The following is a 19472-nucleotide window of genomic DNA, read 5'->3' as shown; positions in this document are numbered from 1 at the left end:
ATAAGAATAGACTGTTTGTCTTTGATTAGTATCTGATTCTGAGTACAGGGCGTATATGTCAAAGGGATGTATGCCGTGGGTGTAATGAATGCTAGATCAGACTTGTGATGATCTACTCTGAGACGCTGGGAGGAGAAATGTTTAGAAGACACAAGCGGGAATACAGCTATCAGTCTGACATGAGAAGTCTCATTATATTGCTGGCCAAGGTGTAGGCAACTATAATTCTACCACTGGTAGGCCCAACTAGTCAGACATTGTCACCCAGAAGGAGGGCAAGTTGTACCCGTTTCTGAGACACTCAAGTCAGACATGGTCACCCAGAAGGAGGGCAAGTTGTACCCGTTTCTGAGACACTCAAGTCAGACATGGTCACCCAGAAGGAGGGCAAGTTGTACTCGTTTCTGAGACGCTCAAGTCAGACATGGTCACCCAGAAGGAGGGCAAGCTGTACCCGTTTCTGAGACACTCAAGTCAGACATGGTCACCTAGAAGGAGGGCAAGTTGTACTCGTTTCTGAGACGCTCAAGTCAGACATGGTCACCCAGAAGGAGGGCAAGCTGTACCCGTTTCTGAGACACTCAAGTCAGACATGGTCACCTAGAAGGAGGGCAAGTTGTACTCGTTTCTGAGACGCTCAAGTCAGACATGGTCACCCAGAAGGAGGGCAAGCTGTACCCGTTTCTGAGACACTCAAGTCAGACATGGTCACACAGAAGGAGGGCAAGTTGTACCCATTTCTGAGACACTCAAGTCAGACATGGTCACCTAGAAGGAGGGCAAGCTGTACCCGTTTCTGAGACACTCAAGTTAGACATGGTCACTCAGAAGGAGGGCAAGCTGTACCCGTTTCTGAAACGCTCAAGTCAGACATGGTCACCCAGAAGGAGGGCAAGCTGTACCCGTTTCTGAGACACTCAAGTCAGACATGGTCACCTAGAAGGAGAGCAAGCTGTACCCGTTTCTGAGACGCTCAAGTCAGACATGGTCACCCAGAAGGAGGGCAAGTTGTACCCGTTTCTGAGACACTCAAGTCAGACATGGTCACCCAGAAGGAGGGCCAGTTGTACCCGTTTCTGAGACACTCAAGTCAGACATGGTCACCCAGAAGGAGGGCAAGTTGTACCCGTTTCTGAGACGCTCAAGTCAGACATGGTCACCCAGAAGGAGGGCAAGCTGTACCCGTTTCTGAGACACTCAAGTCAGACATGGTCACCTAGAAGGAGGGCAAGTTGTACCCATTTCTGAGACACTCAAGTCAGACATGGTCACCCAGAAGGAGGGCAAGCTGTACCCGTTTCTGAGACGCTCAAGTCAGACATGGTCACCTAGAAGGAGGGCAAGTTGTACCCATTTCTGAGACACTCAAGTCAGACATGGTCACCTAGAAGGAGAGCAAGCTGTACCCGTTTCTGAGACGCTCAAGTCAGACATGGTCACCCAGAAGGAGGGCAAGTTGTACCCGTTTCTGAGACACTCAAGTCAGACATGGTCACCCAGAAGGAGGGCCAGTTGTACCCGTTTCTGAGACACTCAAGTCAGACATGGTCACCCAGAAGGAGGGCAAGTTGTACCCGTTTCTGAGACGCTCAAGTCAGACATGGTCACCCAGAAGGAGGGCAAGCTGTACCCGTTTCTGAGACACTCAAGTCAGACATGGTCACCTAGAAGGAGGGCAAGTTGTACCCATTTCTGAGACACTCAAGTCAGACATGGTCACCTAGAAGGAGGGCAAGTTGTACCCATTTCTGAGACACTCAAGTCAGACATGGTCACCCAGAAGGAGGGCAAGCTGTACCCGTTTCTGAGACACTCAAGTCAGACATGGTCACCCAGAAGGAGGGAAAGCTGTACCCGTTTCTGAGACACTCAAGTCAGACATGGTCACCCAGAAGGAGGGCAAGCTGTACCCGTTTCTGAGACACTCAAGTCAGACATGGTCACCCAGAAGGAGGGCAAGTTGTACCCGTTTCTGAGACACTCAAGTCAGACATGGTCACCCAGAAGGAGGGCAAGTTGTACCCGTTTCTGAGACACTCAAGTCAGACATGGTCACCCAGAAGGAGGGCAAGTTGTACCCGTTTCTGAGACACTCAGTTCATAGCAGAGATGGATCATCGCTGGTTGTTGATTGCAGCAACTAGACATTTTAAAGCCTTTTGAAGCATTTCCAATGATAATCTTTCATTCTAAGAATCGTATGGCCATCTTTAGAATAACAAGTATTGTCCAACATCCTCCAAATGTGATTGTTCTGGAAGAGATCATCGTTTCAACTTCCTGCAATCCTGCCACGCCACATCGCATATTGCTTGTTGTCATCATCCTGCTTCCAGATATCACTACAAAAGGACACTGCCCACAATAACATCACTGCCATAGCAACGATTTCCTCAAAGGTCAGACAGCACCCCAGGGGTGGATGAGAATAAATGATACACCTGAGCATTAGCGTTTATACTAATTCATATCAGTTATAATATTATGCAGCCTCAAACATGCGTTATTGCCGAAGCGGTGTTCTGTCACTGATGAGGTATCGTCAGGAGATGTAACCACACACAACATTAAGGTCAAGGGATAATTGGAAATTGATTGGGCGTCAGCGTGAGGTCACGATAATGGGGTCGGTGATGGAATGAGTGACTAACGAGGAGGACTGCCAGGAGAACAGCAATATTACCATCAGCAATATGTGAGAGGTGCTCAGCAGACACCAAGTGTTGACTGAGGAGGGCACATGTGACTGCGGTTGTGACCAGAGGCAGAACATCAGTCTGAAACCAAACATATGCCTTGGCTGGCCTGGTATATCAACAGTGATGGATCCATAGAGTTCAATACAAGGGCCCAGTTTAGGGGGGTAGCCTTCGATCTGATACTGGAGTCACTCCAAACATGCCAAAAGGCTCTCAGTGTTAGCCTTGACTTGGAGGAAGGCACACTTTTTGGAGAGATCGTTGGTGATACCTCAGTGTGCCAACCCCTCTTATATGGCAGTATGACCTCCCTGGCATAAAAACATATGTGACACAGTAATTGAAGCTGGGATATGATTGCTTGATGTACTTTACATCAACAGCTACAATCAGATGATAGGTGATGATGTGATTCACGACAATAACAGCTAATAAGTGGAGGCATGTGATTGCAATTCTTGAATAACAATGCCAAGTTTGCATCCAGATGATAATGGCTGTCAGCCTTTCTGCCTGTATGCTCCAGAGCTCAGTGGTATCTGAACAAATCATTTGGGATGACCACGTCAACAAGAATGTCAAGTAATAGCTACCTCTATATGGACATGGTTTTAAACTGACCCATTACAACCCTTTATTCCAACAAACAAACAGCGAACATAGATTTACCAACTCGTGAATGAAACAACAGATTTCAACAGCATGTCAACAGAACAGAATATTGGTAAATGGATTCTGCGAACACTAAACTATGTATTACCACAGTCACCATCATGGCTAATCTATCAAGGTGATCAGTAATCTAAATATGGTCATTGGATGACCCTTGGGCCAGCATCTAATCTGCTCCGTGACTGACCCCTACTTCAGATCGCGCTGGCAATAACAGCTGAGACTGATGGGAAACGTCCATTCCAAGACACCTTTAGAACTAATGTTGATGTTCTCAACCTGAATCACTACACCTGCATTCAAACATTGTGACTGATGTGATGCAAGCCTTGTCGCTGACGCTTTCTCTTTGCAGTCAAGCCGTAAAATACGCAAGATGGAAGTGCTTGGCAATAAGCAATTCTTGTTGCAGCAACTAGCTATAGTAATCGCATGAGACAAAACTTGCCGTGATCATAACAGCATTGCAATCAGCCGGCTTGGGACCGATACAAACACATAACTTTACATTGACCTGCTCAATAGCCAAAAACAACATACCCAGTGTCAAATACTAGATTAGAGTAGATGAATTAATCATGTATGTCTGGCCAGTATTACCAAACATCTATATGACATTCGATGTGTGCTTTATACAACTTCTCAGATCAATGCATGTCAGTGGCTGCAAGCATACAAACCTGGCAGACAGACATGCTTTTTTCAGTTGGCTTATAAAATGTCCCGATGACCTGATAGAGGAGAGTTGTGGGTACAGCACCCAAATGCTCACGTAACAAATGCAATGTTTTTCCAAGCTTCGGGTGACATTGCATCCAGGGCAATATTTGGCATGTTTGCCTCGTTACAGGCAATATGCTTTACAAATGTCAATGTTTGCCGAACCTAGGGAGACTTCGCGTCCAAGAAGGGTAACATTTGACATGATAGCCTCAGCAATATTCATCAAATGTCAATGTTTGCCTTCCCCTTCGGACACATATAGGCAAAGATGATAAAAGACTCTGATTACCAATGCTAGTTCTAAAGGGGATTCTTTGCCTTTCCCTGGGACATGAAGACAAAGAAATGTCCAATGCATCATTGTTATTTTCGATATCAGAGACTCAGATCTGAATCTCCAGGATACTCTTGTAAAAAGGCAATGGTATAACTTCTTGGAAAGGGGATGTTCTTCAAAACGGATGTTTCACAAATGGTACTTCTTGGGAACACTATCGAGCAACACTATCAAATGGCAAAGTGCATCTTACCCCGAGGGAGGTGGACTCTCTCCAGGCAACAAAGTCCAAATAATCATGGAAAGGATACATCACATTTACCCAAGCGGTTTGTTATTGCCGGCAGAATCATGAATTAGACAAGTTGCCATGGAAACGCCATCTCGAGGAGATCAGACTTACGTCAAGGAAGTAGGGTTCTGCTGATTGGCTGAATCTATTGACTGCTTACATTGAGATGAGTGATCTTTTCGATCCTAATCTATGAGAGGATATGAATATTATATATAGGTTTGCCTCTTTTTATTGTATTTTCAAAATAGGCTTTCGTTCATTGACATATCTCTTTAACGTAGACTCGGCTTCAGCATAATGTCCGAGTCAGGCGGATTTTGACAATCTGATGACACTGACAGGACTGACATTGACAGGACTACTTTATATTTATACTGAAATTGATATGCTACCTGAAACAGAACATGAACTAGCAATATGAAACACACTCAATGGAACTAAGATATGAAATGAGACGGAATATATTTGACATTTCATTGCTATTGGAAAATCATGTTTCAACAATCATCCATGGCAACATCATGGATCCGTGAATGCACAACGTGACTGCCGTTATTACTAAATGTGCTGAAGTACTCTGGGTAAACATCCAGCAGAACAGCGGATAAACTGTCAGCTCTTTGAGTTAAAATGGAGAAGACCACAGTGAATTGATAGTCGTCAATGTATACTCCTGCTGTAATGTTGGCCATGGAACTTCAACTATGTTTTAAAAACATATCACAAATTGGCACATTTAGCATAGCACTAGGTCATTTTGTGGTAGACAGAAATGTGAGTTTGCTGCAGAAGTTGTAATTGTATGGTTGGTTATGAATTAGCGGTTATTGAATTTCAAACTTGAAGTCAACTTACTTGTTGTGTTTCCGGTCATCTCTATGATTGGTTTGGCATCGCGGGACATCTCCCGATTGTTGAAGGGCCGCACCCTCACAGCTACTTTCACAGATGACATTTTATTCTGGAATAAGAAAGATGTTTAGTGAGTTGTCATTTCAGAAAGTTGATCTTGTCTCTTATTCATGCATTTCAATTTGACGATAAAGACGACAGACATGACGGAGTGAGCCTGCCAGCACATCCAAACACCTAACTCCTTTTTCAACAAAAAGAAAATGTTTTACAAATCTACTCACTTGTTTCAGTTTCTTCCCGTCTTTCAAGAATTTCGTTGGCGATTCCAGATATCACCTGCAAATCCAAACAAACGAAGACATTTTGAGCAAAAATATGTCTTCTACTTAAACATATGGCAGTCAATCCAACGTCTGAATACACACTCCCTGAAGTTTCAAAATCGTCCTCCTGGAAATAGGAAGTGGATGACAATCGTCAATAGACACCAACACTTTTACTATTTAATCATCACATGATTATAGATCCTTGTTAGTGTTCAGGTTGACTAGAAACGATAATCTGGAGAAAATAAACAACACGAAAATTGTCGCAGAATCGTAATATTTAAGTACGACACACAGACAGGCAATTTAGTTAGGCACAGACGTCACACATTTGGGCAGATTTCCATTTCGATCAAGTTAAACAATTCACCCGACGTCATCCAGCGTAGTCACAGAATCCTGAGCATCGCTAACAAGATGTCTCTTCTATCATTCTGACATCCTCCCACTGATCACAGTTGGTAGATGATAAAATCAATACCTAGTTCATGCATTAATTTATTCATGGGTTTACCCGTGACAAAGGCACAGATTATACTCATCATTCATGCCAGTTGGATAGCCTGACAGTTAAGTGCTTGTGCCAAATGCCACATTCCCTGATGTCTACAATATTACTGATTTGGCCATAGGCATTGAAACTAAGTAAGTTTGTCACAGTGCAGCCTTGCTATTGCTTGCATGAGGCCAACCTCTGACACGTTAATGTCTGCTGACTGCAGAATCGGAAATAATATTTTTGCCGACAGTCTCTGCAAGTATACATGGCTCATGATACAATCTTATCATCTTTTATTAGCCCAACAGACACAGTAGCTATGGCAACACCAGTAGGAGGATGCTTGATCATCAGAATAGCCTTCTTATCACAGATTCACCAAACCTTAATGCTGGACATTCGGAGCCAAAATATTGGCAATTCGGTCCAGAGGATAGACTTCAACATTTCCATCAATTACAATGATTTTGTGCCCACACAATCACCAGTGTTGTTGTAAAGATCTTCTTGACATTTAAAACAACAACCCCCACAATATCCAAGAGATAAGTCTCTTACATTAGCATAATATCTGAGTATCATAAACGGAAAATTAGCCCCGCGCTGACTCGATCTTGCTTTTTGTAAGGCTCAAAACCGCTGGAGACTTAAAACTTAATACACATTTGACTTTACATTTTTTAGATAAAACACTGACTGACTGATTGATAGTTTTATGAATAAACGTTCCAACTCATTAGCATATCCAGTCACAAAGACAAAGTTATGAATCAAATATAGTCATTTTATGAATGATCTACATGTAGACTGCATATCGATTATTTGTTATTGATCATTGATTTTTCTAAGAATGGGCTACAGTTTATGGATATACGAACTGGAAGGATGGGCGATGATTACAAACATACTACTGTTCTACTAACAGTAACACGATGTACAAAAGTCATGATTTTAATGCAACTTAAGTTAAGAGACCAGCATAAAGTGGATATTTCAAGTTGTCTCTGATAGTTTGTCCTACACCTGAACTTCAGTCTCTGGGCTCCTTCCTAAAGGAGATTACCTGTGCAAGGTCCATCCTCACAACAGTATCCCCTTGATAGAAATACCTCTCTAGAAATATTCACGTTTCATTTTCAATAGGCCTACTTGTACTTGTAGCAGGGTCATTGAGTTGACACAATATTTTCCAAGTGGTTTAGTTTTCCGAAAAGCAAGGTCAACCTTGACCAATTTCAACACAATATTCAAGTCATCATGTCAAATGGTGAAACTGAGGTGAAAGGGTTACCTCCTTATCATGTTATGAAACAGGCCACAGGCTGGTGAAACTGAGGTGAAAGGGTTACCTCCTTATCATGTTATGAAACAGGCCACAGGCTGGTGAAACTGAGGTGAAAGGGTTACCTCCTTATCATGTTATGAAACAGGCCACAGGCTGGGCACCAATATTGGCAACAAACAATCAAAAACATCAAAATTCACTGACAATAACACCATTCAATCCCTATTTGTACATTCTATGATTGATTCAGTGGCCAGACTGTCTCAGTCTCCATGTCCTGCATCTGTCACTCTGAGTGCTGTGGCCTGCGACTGTCACTGTGACTAGGCCTAGGCTATGTCAGTGAAGAAAAGTGGGAGTGACTGGACACCAGGAAAAATGTCAAAAAACTACATTGAAAAACAATCTCCCCGTGAAAACAACGGTTCCAATTAGAAACCACTCTAATGATCTAGACTTACCGAGATCTTCGGGTCTTTTCAGCAAGGAATTTACCCTGAACTTTTCATTTTTGTTGGAGTTTTTCCCAAATTTCTATTTCTGGTCCGCCATCTTGTTTATCCATGTTATGATGGTACACGGTTGTTTCGATCCCTGACATTTTCGCCCAATGTGTTTCGCCCCAAATCGAAGTCGTTTCGCTCCCTGGGATTTTTTGTTGTCTTGTTTCACCCATGTAGAACGCGAGTGTAGTGTCTTGTACAGCTAAAGAACCCTTTGAAGGTTGTGTCAATGTCTTCCCAACCTGACCAGATAACCAGCTGGAAGAGGTTGGTTGTTACGGAGGCTGTCCTGTCGTCTCCAAAGTTCATTAGCGGTAACCTTGGTGTAATTTTTAGGTTGCGCCAAGGTCTTCCCAACCAGACCAGATAACCAGCTGGCAGAGGGTAGTTGTTTCAGCGCTTTTTAGGTTGTGTCAAGGCCTTCACAATCTGAATAGATAAGCAGCTGGCAGAGGTTGATTTTTTCGACATCCCACAGACAGAAAGATATTGGGATTTCACCACTAGCAATTGCAGCTGCCTGTACCATGACAGAAGACGGACGAAACAGTGCGGATGCCTTCATGATTTCGCTTAGGTTGGGGAGTCCTGGTCTGATAAGGGCAGGCACGGCATAGGCGTTGGTGCAGGGGCCCTACCCTTAGGATAAATGTGTCTCAATTTCACCATGGCAAACTGACAGCACTTCATCATAGTGAATTGGGACGATGAAATACTTTAACATGGTGAGCATGGTAAACTCTGCATTCACCATGGTGAGCATGGTAAACTCCAATCTTACCATGGTGAATCATCTGAAATCTTTTTCGAAAGGGTCATCTCCATCCAAACCAATTCACCGACTTAATGTTGCCCTCTTTTAAGGCAACAAAATAATGAAAACAGGAACGACAGGAGACTAAAGACGGAATACAATGTACAGAACACAGCCTTGTTATTCATGAAACATAGACTCTTGTCGACAACAAACAGTCAACAGAATTTTGGCAGGCTTTTTCAAAATAACAATGATGTGAAGTGAAAAAATACAGCAATAAAAGTAAGTCACTCTATTGCAAATTACTTCCCACTAACAAGTTGAGGTGTGCCCACAAGTTGCTCGACAATCAAAATGGATTGATATGACGAACACCAGAGTTCAAAGGCGAGAAAGGATTCACTTTTTGCCCACATCAACGCATCATTTATTGAAATCGCTGTTGATCGAGGAGCGACACGTGGCCATCGGAGTGACTAGGGAGATGAGAGCTGGCGATTCAGTCCATGCCTGTTCGAACAGGCCACCATTCCTCTCCTGCACTGCTTTGAAGTCTTTGGTAAACTTGGATGAGATCATCAGTGGGTGGCGACTTCTTCCTAGATTTTCTGAAGACAGAAAATAGAATTCAATTCAATACAGTATTTGGGCATTTACATGATTGTGGCAGAGCAAGGGACAAGGATGTGACGTGACAAGATCGAAGAGCAAGACCAGCGTGAATCTACACGACACACTATGGACTAGTGGCTCAGACCCTCAACTAGAGGTCAAGAGGTCCCTGGTTCGAATCCTACTGTCGGTGAGAGACTCAGGCAGGTCTCTTAGACACTTGCCTCACTACCCAGATGTATAAATGGGTTCTGGCGCTGGGCATATGGACAAATGGGACAGCATTTTTTCCTTCTTTTTTTGTTACTAACAGGATTGTGTGCAGCCCAGGCTTCAATCTCTTCATCTATCTGGACCCTCGACGATGGCACCTTTGGTCCTTCCTTTTCTAACAAGTGTCTGAAACAGTGAAAACAAAAACACAGTGGAAATCATTGACGGCGTTGTAGGTAGACACTGCTGCTCAAATGATTTGAAATATTCTCCTCACAACCCAAAGAAGAAAACCTAGGTGGCTTTTTCGTTATGCATTTCTTTGCAGTGAATTAACGAGTAAACATCATCTCTCAGACACTTGGGAAACGCATCTGAGAGCATCTCAGTTTCAAAATTTTCCTGCTGGAGACCCCCAGACCTCCCTTCGTGGTTGAGCGCCTACTGCGCTTTCATGTGATTGTGAGGGCGAGCCCTCACCATATTCAGGCTTCGCCCTCAACGGGGTCCCCTCTATCCAGCTGTGCTGGATCCACTCCCTTATTTGATGGTGACCTACCATGTGCTCCAGCCACCAGTCAGACAAGGATCCCCTTTTGCGAGTTGTTGCTACTTCTGGCTGTACCGAGGCTACTTTTTGCTGGGTCACTGGATGTACCAAGTCATGCCCGCTGAAACGACGAGTGATCATATCAACATTGTTGTGGCGATACTCTACACCATCCCTTCGCAATTCCCACAGCCCGTGATCACTGTTCACTAAAAGATTGGAGAAACAAGTCGTCACAATTCCGTTGGCGTCATATGCAATTTGAATTGCAGCAGACGTCGCGGTTTAACATAAGTTGTGTACCGGTGCTACCGAATACGCTGCATGACACAAGGGCTTTAACATCAAAGTAGAAAAGAATCATATTGAATTTGGCTAAATCACAGGGCTCAGCCAGGCCTCTGAATCTGATGATCATGATGGGGGGCCGGCGAGGGGGTTGGTCCAGCAGCGGCTGGCAGCGGACATTAGTCTTGACTCTTGCTTAGCGCTGCTACAGCTTAAAGTCTGATGGAGCGCGGTTGTCCAATCTAGTGCATGATTCAGTTTGAGAACTAAGTCACTTGTCCATCTTATTGAAGGGTCATCATTTCATTTCATTTCCTTCGGAAATCAGGGGTTAATGTATGTTCGGTTAAAGAAGACATTTTGGGCTTTTATTATTTTAAATGATATCAAATGTAACAGAATTCAGGTCGATTTTGAATTAGGAACTCCTCTCCGATATTCTCTCACAGGCAGGATACATGTAGATATTCGAAGGAAAAGTGGTGTTCTGCACCTGATATGACACAGCAAGATCTAGATTGACAGAATGGGTTATATGGGACAGTTATCTTGTTGACTTTAATCCATGTAGGCCTACTAGTGTAATAACATAAGATATGATACATGTGATCTCCTCATGTGAAATCGTCTGTGATCGAAAAAAGCAAAGCTTGAGGAATATATGAATAAAGTATAATAAGGTAAGAAGTAACTTTGAACAACATTATTCATAAAGCCAATTATTTTCTGCAAATTGATTTTTAAGAAAGTTTGATTGAAACAAAGTTGACCAATAGGGCCTATTTCCTGCATGATACATATTGATATTTACCTTGTAAATTAGGAGATAACTGCCTGTGCATACTTAGGTGAAACCTGATGACGTATACATATGCAGTAGAACGGTCTTAACTTCTCGGTAAATCAGTTACAGTGTCACATTGGCCTCATCAGGCCTCCGCAGTCAACAAGCTGGGCCTTCTCCGCAGTCAACAAGCTGGGCCGATGCTGGCAGCAGCAGTAATATAACACGGCCCCATTGGTCTCATCAGGCCTCCGCAGTCAACAAGCTGGGCCGATGCTGGCAGCAGCAGTATTATAACACGGCCCCATTGGTCTCATCAGGCCTCCGCAGTCAACAAGCTGGGCCGATGCTGGCAGCAGCAGTATTATAACACGGCCCATTGGTCTCATTAGGCCTCCCCAGTCAACAAGCTGGGCCGTCTCCGCAGTCAACAAGCTGGGCCGATGCTGGCAGCAGCAGTACGGTCCCGCATTGTGTCAAATTCTGACATTTCTCATGAAAACCCTAATAAAACAATTTAGAATCATTGAAACTTTTTCAAATTTACTTATGACATTGACAAGATATACGACTGCACTTAGAAGTCCCAGCAGTGGGCGATAATGCGCCACCTAGTAGGATTATATTAGGCCAGTGACATGAGAAACACGACATCGTGACAATTTCTTAGCTTGGATGGCGGTACCTGACAGTGACGAAGACTTGTAAAGATGTGACACTAAATGCATAAAGATTTACCGTGGCTCCATGTTGTTTATATGCTGGGGAGGACCATGTTCTTCAGAAATGACTTTTGCCAATGAGACAGTAGACCGGCCTGGCCCTTCCCTCTAATGGATGTTCCTTTTCGCTACTTGGTGCGCCTTGTCTTCAACTGTGTGCCATTGCTCTGATCTGCAGAGTGTGTCAGGTTCTGCATGGTGCCCCATGTCTCTTCTGGATGTGCCCTCCCCCTTCATAGCGCACCATGGCATATGCTGTCACAACCAGACCTTTTAGAAAGGAGATGCAGGCACAACCAGACCTGAGGAGAATCTGGTCGGAAACACCGATGCTATTTTGAGAGTAGATTGTGACCACCACCAATGAATTAAGTACATGTATGTCCATGACCAACATCACAATATTCCGTATCGCGACGATACTCTTATCTTATCCATGGATGTACCCCATTTCCCCTTTTCAACTACATGTACTATCATTCTAGATTGAAGATGGGGAGGAAGAAGAAATTACAGGCTGAACAGAGGCCCTTGTTACCAGTGGAAGATAGGCAGGGACATCCTGGATATAATGAATCCTCTCGGCTATTACCAGGTATAGTTCATAAGTGAAACGATTTCAACACTTCAGCCACCTAGCAACAGTATGGTTACACTTCAGCCACCTAGCAACAGTATGGTTACACTTCAGCCACCTAGCAACAGTATGGTTACACTTCAGCCACCTAGCAACAGTATGGTTACTGTCTCAACTGACTACGTAATAAACAGCGGACATTGAAAGGTAGACTTTAAATAAGACAGCCAGGCACTGACTGTTTTATGCTCTCTCCGTACAGAGCTATGAATTTGGGATGATGAAATGACTGGTCTGGTTATTTTGTAGCTGATGCAGCTGAAAACACCAATGTCACCTTTACAGTTCCACAGGAATCGTTCTCGGAAGTAGCCCGCGAATCGTTCTCTGAAGCTCATCGGGACATCCGGAGAAGACGAAGCACTGTACCAGGCCTAACCGATGTGGAGTATGCCAAGCGAACAAGATACTGTCAGTTTTATTCAGGGTGAGGGAAATATTTGGTTTGTACTTGTTGGTCAGGAGTGACTTGCCGTACGTCACTCATTTGGAAAGGACGATATCACTTGAATGTGTTTATCGTTGTCAAGTGATTCTGACTGGTCACATAGACACATGATTATCCAAAGTGAGTACTGCTCCTCGTTTCTGCTGTCTCAGGATCTTTCAAGCCTGACAGTGTAAATGAAGTTAACTTTCTTCTTCCAGAAATGATATAGATGAAGAAGACGCAGGTAATTTGATGAGTGAAAATGTCGTAAAAGTGGCCATATTTGAGAGCATCCAGTACCACATTGAAGTATTGGAAAGCTTTCGTGAACAACCATGGCCAATGAAGAAGAAGCTACGAGCAGCGAGGCAGGCGAGGGAGTTTCTGAGATGGCAGATCAAACAAGTCGGGGGAATGAAACAGTTGGACAGTAATCAACGAATGGTAGGCAACTGGTTGTGACTGTCCTTTGGGTCTCCTTCCTGTGACAAAGGAACACGTAGCACTCATGTTTGACCAAGTCATATCCTGTAGTCCCTCCTCTTGATTGTGACTGCTCTGTCTCTACTATCAATGTCATCTCCCTGCGTGGAACACCATGTTTCTACAGGTGTACTCTGTCTGATCTGGATGTGTACTCTCCCAACTAATTTCGTGCAGTGGTGGTTGTGACATTGTCTCTCCTCAGACCTCCAGTCAAATCGAGGTCCATCAAGTTATGTCCCGATCACGTCGTTTACAATACTCTGTCTATTTCAGAGAATGAAGAAGGTGTCTAAGGAGGTTGATAACTCTCTCAAGAAACTCACAATTTGGGGAGGTCCTATCGAGAAAATTGAAGGTTCGTTAAGTTATGTTTGATCAGAAAGGTACAATCATCCAGTCTGCCAGCATCACCACGCCGTCTTGTCTGACATTGGTTGCTGTTTTTCAGGTTATTTTGGCAGCAGCGTAGCTTCGTACTTCCTTTTCCTGCGGACTCTCCTCTGGATCAACTTTGTGATGGGTGTCCTGGCTGTTTGTTTCATCTCAGTCCCGCAGATTATTGTTGGTGAAGACACGAAGATTAACATCACTGATGGTCTAGTAAGCAGTACAGTGTTCCCTCAATCAGACATGGCCTCGTGGCCTAACCGTGGCATGCGGCATCCCTCAGGCAGACATTAGGAATACTGCAATGGCGTATTTTCATAGAGTAACCAGACTGGCTACCTAACCAACACAGACGATTGACCTGCTACGTTAGTGAGTCCCGATTTCAACCCAGGACAGATCAGTGCCAGCTCGGGGTGATGGTTTATTGGGGGGACCTAACTTGGAGACAGATCAGTGCCAGCTCGGGGTGAGGGTTTATTGGGGGGACCTAACTTGGAGACAGATCAGTGCCAGCTCGGGGTGAGGGTTTATTGGGGGGACCTAACTTGGAGACAGACCAGTGCTTGCTCTAGGCGATGGTGAATTGGGGGAACAATCTATCTTGGAGACCGACTGCAAACAGTACCCTACAGTCAGCCTGAGACAAGCCTATTTTATAATTCAACGCTCCTCGACTTTTTCCAGGACATTGTGCAGGACACGATCATTTTCTACGGTGTCTATGACTATCATGAATATCTCGGCATTGGATACATGCTACCAATGGCTTACTTCATCACAACACTAGCTATATATCTCTTCTGTATCATCACTATTGTAAGGAGGTAGGTCAGTCAGTCTTATCACCATGAAATCCCACTTCTGGTCCTGTCTCCTGTGGTGATGGTGGAGTCCAAGCTTGTGAATTTGCCTTCCCTTTAACCAGTTGTGACTTTGTCCCCCTATAGCTGATCTGAGTTTATCATCTCTTTATTAAACGCTTGTGACTTTGTCTGTCCTCCTTTCTCTGATTGTAACCATGTCGTCTCTTCTATCTAACCCTTTCTGGTCCTCTTTCTCTGATTGTAACCATGTCGTCTCTTCTATCTAACCCTTTCTGCTCCTCTTTCTCTGATTGTAACCATGTCGTCTCTTCTATCTAACCCTTTCTGGTCCTCTTTCTCTGATTGTGACTTTGTCGTCTCTTTAAACGCTTGTGACCAAGCTTCAGCCGATTGTGACTCTGTCTTCTCGTCTGCCTTCAGGATGACAGTCAAGTACAGAAAGACCAAACGATCAGCCGACTCTGAAGAATATCCATTCACCTGGCGATGCTTCGTGAGCTGGGACTTCACCATCACATCGAAGGAGGGTGTGCGCGACAAGATTCATGCAATGAAGACAGACTTCAAGGAACTAGTGCGAGAGCTGAAGGTGCGAGGGAAACTGGTGACTCTCAACAGGCAAGTGACAAGATCGCAAACATTATATGACAGCATTATGTATTGATATCAGTCTCCTGTGGCTTTGATTGCACCGTAGATATAACCACAGACGGTGTTCATTTTAGTGATACTTCTTTTCTAGGGGTTTCATCTACTCTGTCAGGGTGCTCATCAACATCATCACCCTGGCCATCCTCGGAGGCACAGGCTACCTCATCTACTTCTTCGTCGAGAGACAGGACACGCCCCTGGAGCTTGGGATACCGAAATTTGCCGAGGACCTTCTCCAAAAATACCAAGTAGGCTTTGGCAGAAGTTTCTTGTTTTCTGTTTTGCACTTGCTCTTGTGAGCACCATACTGTGAGCTACTACCAATGGGTAGACAGGGGATCTTTTCTTCTGCTTGCAGCCTGTCCAAGGCACCAGGAGTAAATCTTGGCTTCCGTTTCTTCCAGAGGATATGCGAATTGGAGTCATGTTTGTAGTTCACTTCACTATGACAAAGAAGGGTAGAGCTCACTTTGCTATGGATGAGTCTGACCACCGCACTATCACAAGAGAAGGGTAGAGCTCACTTTGCTATGGATATAAGTCTGACCACCGCACGTGCACGTCTTACGTTCACATCTTTTAGACATCATTTGCAATTCTTCGACGCCCTTATTCCGCTCCTCGTTTCAGTTATCACTGGTAATGGCCTGTCTCAAGCTGGTTGTGCCAGTCCTGTTCTCTCTGCTGGTCAAACTAGAAAAGTGGCATCCTCGGGTCGAGCTGAAATGGCTCCTTGCGAGAACGACACTGTTCTACTATGGTAATCTGGTCATCCTCTCCATATCGCTGTACAACGTCTCCACACAATGTGTAAGTCCTCCTTGAATGATCTAGAGTTAGGCCTCTTCTGATCATCGTTTGTGTAACATGCACCAGGTTCTACCGAGACGGGTCACACATTCGGTACATGCTATGAACTAACCCGAGTGAAATGAAATAAATGAAATGAAATAAAGTGAAATGAAATGAAATTTATTGGCCAAAACACAATCAGATGCTGATCATCTACTCTCTCTCTATTCCAGGAGTCTGGTGAGATGCCAGCTCACATGTCGTGTTGCTACGAGACGGTGGTCGGGGAGGAAGTGGCTAAAGTTTTCCTGTTAGATCTCGGTGCGATGTTTGTCTCTGTCTTGGTGCTGGACGTCCTCAGGGCTGTGACTGTCAAGTCTTCCAAGACACTCAAGGAGAAGGCAAGTACAGAGCACTAGCTCTCATTCGTTGACATCATCAAGCTCGATTGAAGCACAATATGACAATAGTCCTAGTCATGTGGATTCTACCAGAGCTGATGAAAGTTAACGGAATAGTTTGGTCCAAGATCTTTCTGAACTTTTCAAACCGGTATAATCTCTTTCCTAAAGCAATGATAGGACGAATGGAAGGGATGTCTCCAGCCAACTGACCATTCACAATGTTCTCACACTAAAACTGAAACTCTAACATTGTACTTGTTCTCTAGATTGGTTTCTCAGAGTTTGACATATCCGCCAGCGTCCTGGAGGTCATCTACGGCCAGGGCCTCATCTGGCTGGGCCTCTACTTCTCACCTCTTCTGCCTGTGGTCGCCATGGCAAAGGTCATCATCGTCTTCTACCTCCGCTACATTGTTGCACGCACCTGTAACATCCCACCAAAAAAGATGTTCCGGGCAAGTCGATCTGGGAACTTCTACTTGACGTTGCTGCTTGTGACATTGTTCTTGTGTCTTGTGCCAGTTGGATATGCTATCATTGCGTAAGTGAAGGAAGCATCTCCACCAGAGTGCTTTCTAGCTTGGGTTGACATTCTATAATTCAAACGCTTGATAGTTAAGTTAAGTGTGAGCCATGTCTTTTTCTTCCATGAATTCGTTTGTCAAGTTGTAACTTAAAGCTGAAGAAGTTTATGTTTTCAGTATCAGTCCGTCCCCTGATTGTGGACCATTCAGAGAGCGTGACCATGTTTACCAAGTGATCACATCCAGGATTGGAAACCTGCCAAGTTGGTTGTCCTGGATCATCAACTTCATATTGAGTCCTGTGGTGGTCATACCTGTCTTTATAGTTCTACTGTAAGTGCTGATCGATCGTGTCTCCTCTAGGTTGTGACAACAGTTGAGACTGCCTTAAGGTTGTGACTGTCTCCTGGTTGTGGCTTTGCCTCACATGGAGACAGGTGATTGTGACAGTACACAGGTTGGTACCAAAGCCTTATATCAATGACTAATAGATTGATATCAATGCCAGAACAGTCACTGTGCTGTTTTCTTCTTTTGTCTGTCTTTCAATGAATGGAACATCACCCAGTCGTTCACGGAGCTCTGAATACTTTCAGATTGATCATCATCTACTACCGGGCGAGGGCCTCCTCATACCAAGACTTAATCGCAGATCTCCGAACACAGCTTCATTTTGTAAGTACACACAGTAGCAACATAATCAGTTCAGACGCATCCTGCTGGGGCCAAGTGCCTTATAATCATTGTAACTCTAAAACACTTCATGCAGTAGCCAGGTTTCCATCTATCTTTAAACCACAATTCTTTTCTTTCAGGAGCGTTCAGTTGGGAAGAGGAAAATCTTGGCTGCGGCACAGAACAGCAAGTTTGCCAAGTTTGGGGAGTCAGGGAGTGAGACGGACATATCAGTGGTTTGATCAATGATGGCACTCAGACCTGTCCCTTTATAATCATCATGAGGGGAGACTCGAACTCTGTGATATGTTTTTACTCACAAAGATCAGATCATTCAGGATATTTGTCTGAACCTCCAACATGGCAGGCAATGATGTGAAACCACTCTATAGTTCTTGCTGAAAAGGAGTAACTGTGACCTTACTCGGACCACCTGAATGGGTTTAATGAATTCAACTTGCACAAAATAAAGACAAAGTGATTTGTTCTCATTCATCAATCACTCATTTATTGAGACCGACAACACAGTAAGGCATTATCATCCTATAACATTCTATACAACAACTTTCACTAAAAGCGAGCAAGCTAATTCGTCTTCTACTTCAGCTAAAATCAATCGAGAAAAGTAATAAAATAATATTATAAATATTCTCTTAAAACAAGAACAGCGCTGGTTCCAGGAAACTCGCCGAGAACAGATTGGGAAAGTTGCTCCATTTGGTGTCAAGTCAAACATCGTTCACCAAGCTCCAAGTTGGCCGATTTCCCAAGGATTCTCAAGAGTACGTCAGGATCAGAAGTGTCGTCATCATTTAACATAATTGCAGCGTCTCGATGTCACCACAGTAATCTATACAAGCTACACATTCATAACCAAGGACTGCATCCCTGGAGGCAAATTAGGAGCAGAACAATACCAGCCAAAAATACCCCATCCAGGTCTAATACCTGGTCCCAGGGAATCTGTGTCTTGGCTCTCCCACATGATGAGGAAAACCAGTTAATCACAACCACAACAGACTCAACCATGTTGACCTACATATCACCAACATCAATTGGAGCTACACCAACTTCAGGGCTCTGTGCAGCAATGATAAGATAATGATCAAATTCCTAATTTGCCAAGTTCATGCATGTGCAGGGTTGAAACATGGAAACTGGCTTTTAAAACGATCTCCAGACACCAAGGGTGACATCATGACGTTGTGAAGGTGAAGGTCACCATGACCTTTGAGGTCAAGATCAAGACACTGTGAGAAAGTATTGTTTTGCATCAAATGAGATGACAGATTCAACATTGTCAGAAATATCCGAAAGTCCAAAAATTTACTGAATCATAAGAAATTTGTTCTTCGACGGTTTAGTTCCACTTAAAATAGAGCAAAACTTCCACAACTGAATTCTACAACCAGCCTTCTGAAACCCAACCAGAGTCTACTAGAACCTGTATTAAGCACAAAATAATAAAAACAACACAATTCCTTTAAGAAACCTACCAAAATACATGACCTTAAAACTCCATAGGCTGAAAGTGCACCGCTGGGGAAATTTTAAAAACATCTGATTCAAAAATTGGATGACACAGAATGTTCATTTTGA

General features: G+C 43.9%; 2 protein-coding genes and 1 long non-coding RNA gene across 23 annotated transcripts in view; 1 reads left to right on the top strand and 2 right to left on the bottom strand.

Moving 5' to 3' along the window:
• Window positions 1-8188, bottom strand: part of LOC135497302 (kinesin-like protein unc-104) — a 52816-nt gene extending 44628 nt beyond the window's left edge. For 9 of the 20 annotated variants that reach the window (XM_064787089.1, XM_064787085.1, XM_064787086.1 and 6 more), the window contains exons 1-2: window positions 5803-6252; window positions 5522-5627 (exon numbers count right to left, since the gene is read on the bottom strand). In XM_064787089.1, coding sequence (XP_064643159.1) covers window positions 5522-5621 — 100 coding nt within the window. In that variant the 5' untranslated portion in view covers window positions 5622-5627; window positions 5803-6252. Of the gene's footprint in view, window positions 1-5521; window positions 5628-5802; window positions 6253-8092 lie in introns of those variants that run through there. The other 11 variants (XM_064787097.1, XM_064787099.1, XM_064787096.1 and 8 more) reach the window with 3 other exon arrangements.
• An 856-nt stretch (window positions 8189-9044) lies between these two features.
• Window positions 9045-9850, bottom strand: LOC135497313 (uncharacterized). The gene is made up of 2 exons (XR_010448799.1): window positions 9728-9850; window positions 9045-9499 (listed from the first exon to the last, which is right to left on the bottom strand). It is a non-coding gene; the product is annotated as an uncharacterized LOC135497313 (long non-coding RNA).
• A 1295-nt stretch (window positions 9851-11145) lies between these two features.
• Window positions 11146-19432, top strand: LOC135496829 (transmembrane channel-like protein 3). 2 transcript variants are annotated; one of them, XM_064786372.1, is made up of 15 exons: window positions 11146-11234; window positions 12546-12655; window positions 12983-13124; window positions 13346-13571; window positions 13887-13968; window positions 14062-14213; window positions 14688-14827; window positions 15248-15445; window positions 15570-15726; window positions 16109-16288; window positions 16504-16671; window positions 16941-17215; window positions 17376-17531; window positions 17795-17873; window positions 18014-19432. In XM_064786372.1, exons 2-15 carry the CDS (start codon window positions 12553-12555, stop codon window positions 18113-18115), a joined length of 2160 nt encoding a protein of 719 aa, XP_064642442.1. In that variant the 5' UTR covers window positions 11146-11234; window positions 12546-12552; the 3' UTR covers window positions 18116-19432. The 2 variants fall into 2 exon arrangements, with proteins under 2 accessions (XP_064642442.1, XP_064642441.1); XM_064786371.1 differs by having other exon boundaries at window positions 12947-13124.
• Window positions 19433-19472: the final 40 nt, after the last annotated feature.

Source organism: Lineus longissimus, chromosome 12 (assembly GCF_910592395.1).
Source record: "Lineus longissimus chromosome 12, tnLinLong1.2, whole genome shotgun sequence".
NCBI classification, from domain to species: domain Eukaryota; kingdom Metazoa; phylum Nemertea; class Pilidiophora; order Heteronemertea; family Lineidae; genus Lineus; species Lineus longissimus.
The sequence above is the reverse complement of the archived record's forward strand: the minus strand, read 5'-3'. Positions and strand labels throughout refer to the sequence as shown.

Coding starts and splice junctions, on each gene's coding strand:
- LOC135496829 (XM_064786371.1), top strand. CDS start 12,553: ATGGGGAGGAAGAAGAAATTACAGGCTGAACAGAGGCCCTTGTTACCA. Junction 13,125..13,345: donor TACTGTCAGTTTTATTCAGG/GTGAGGGAAATA, acceptor TTCTTCTTCCAG/AAATGATATAGATGAAGAAG. Junction 15,727..16,108: donor ACCTTCTCCAAAAATACCAA/GTAGGCTTTGGC, acceptor TCCTCGTTTCAG/TTATCACTGGTAATGGCCTG.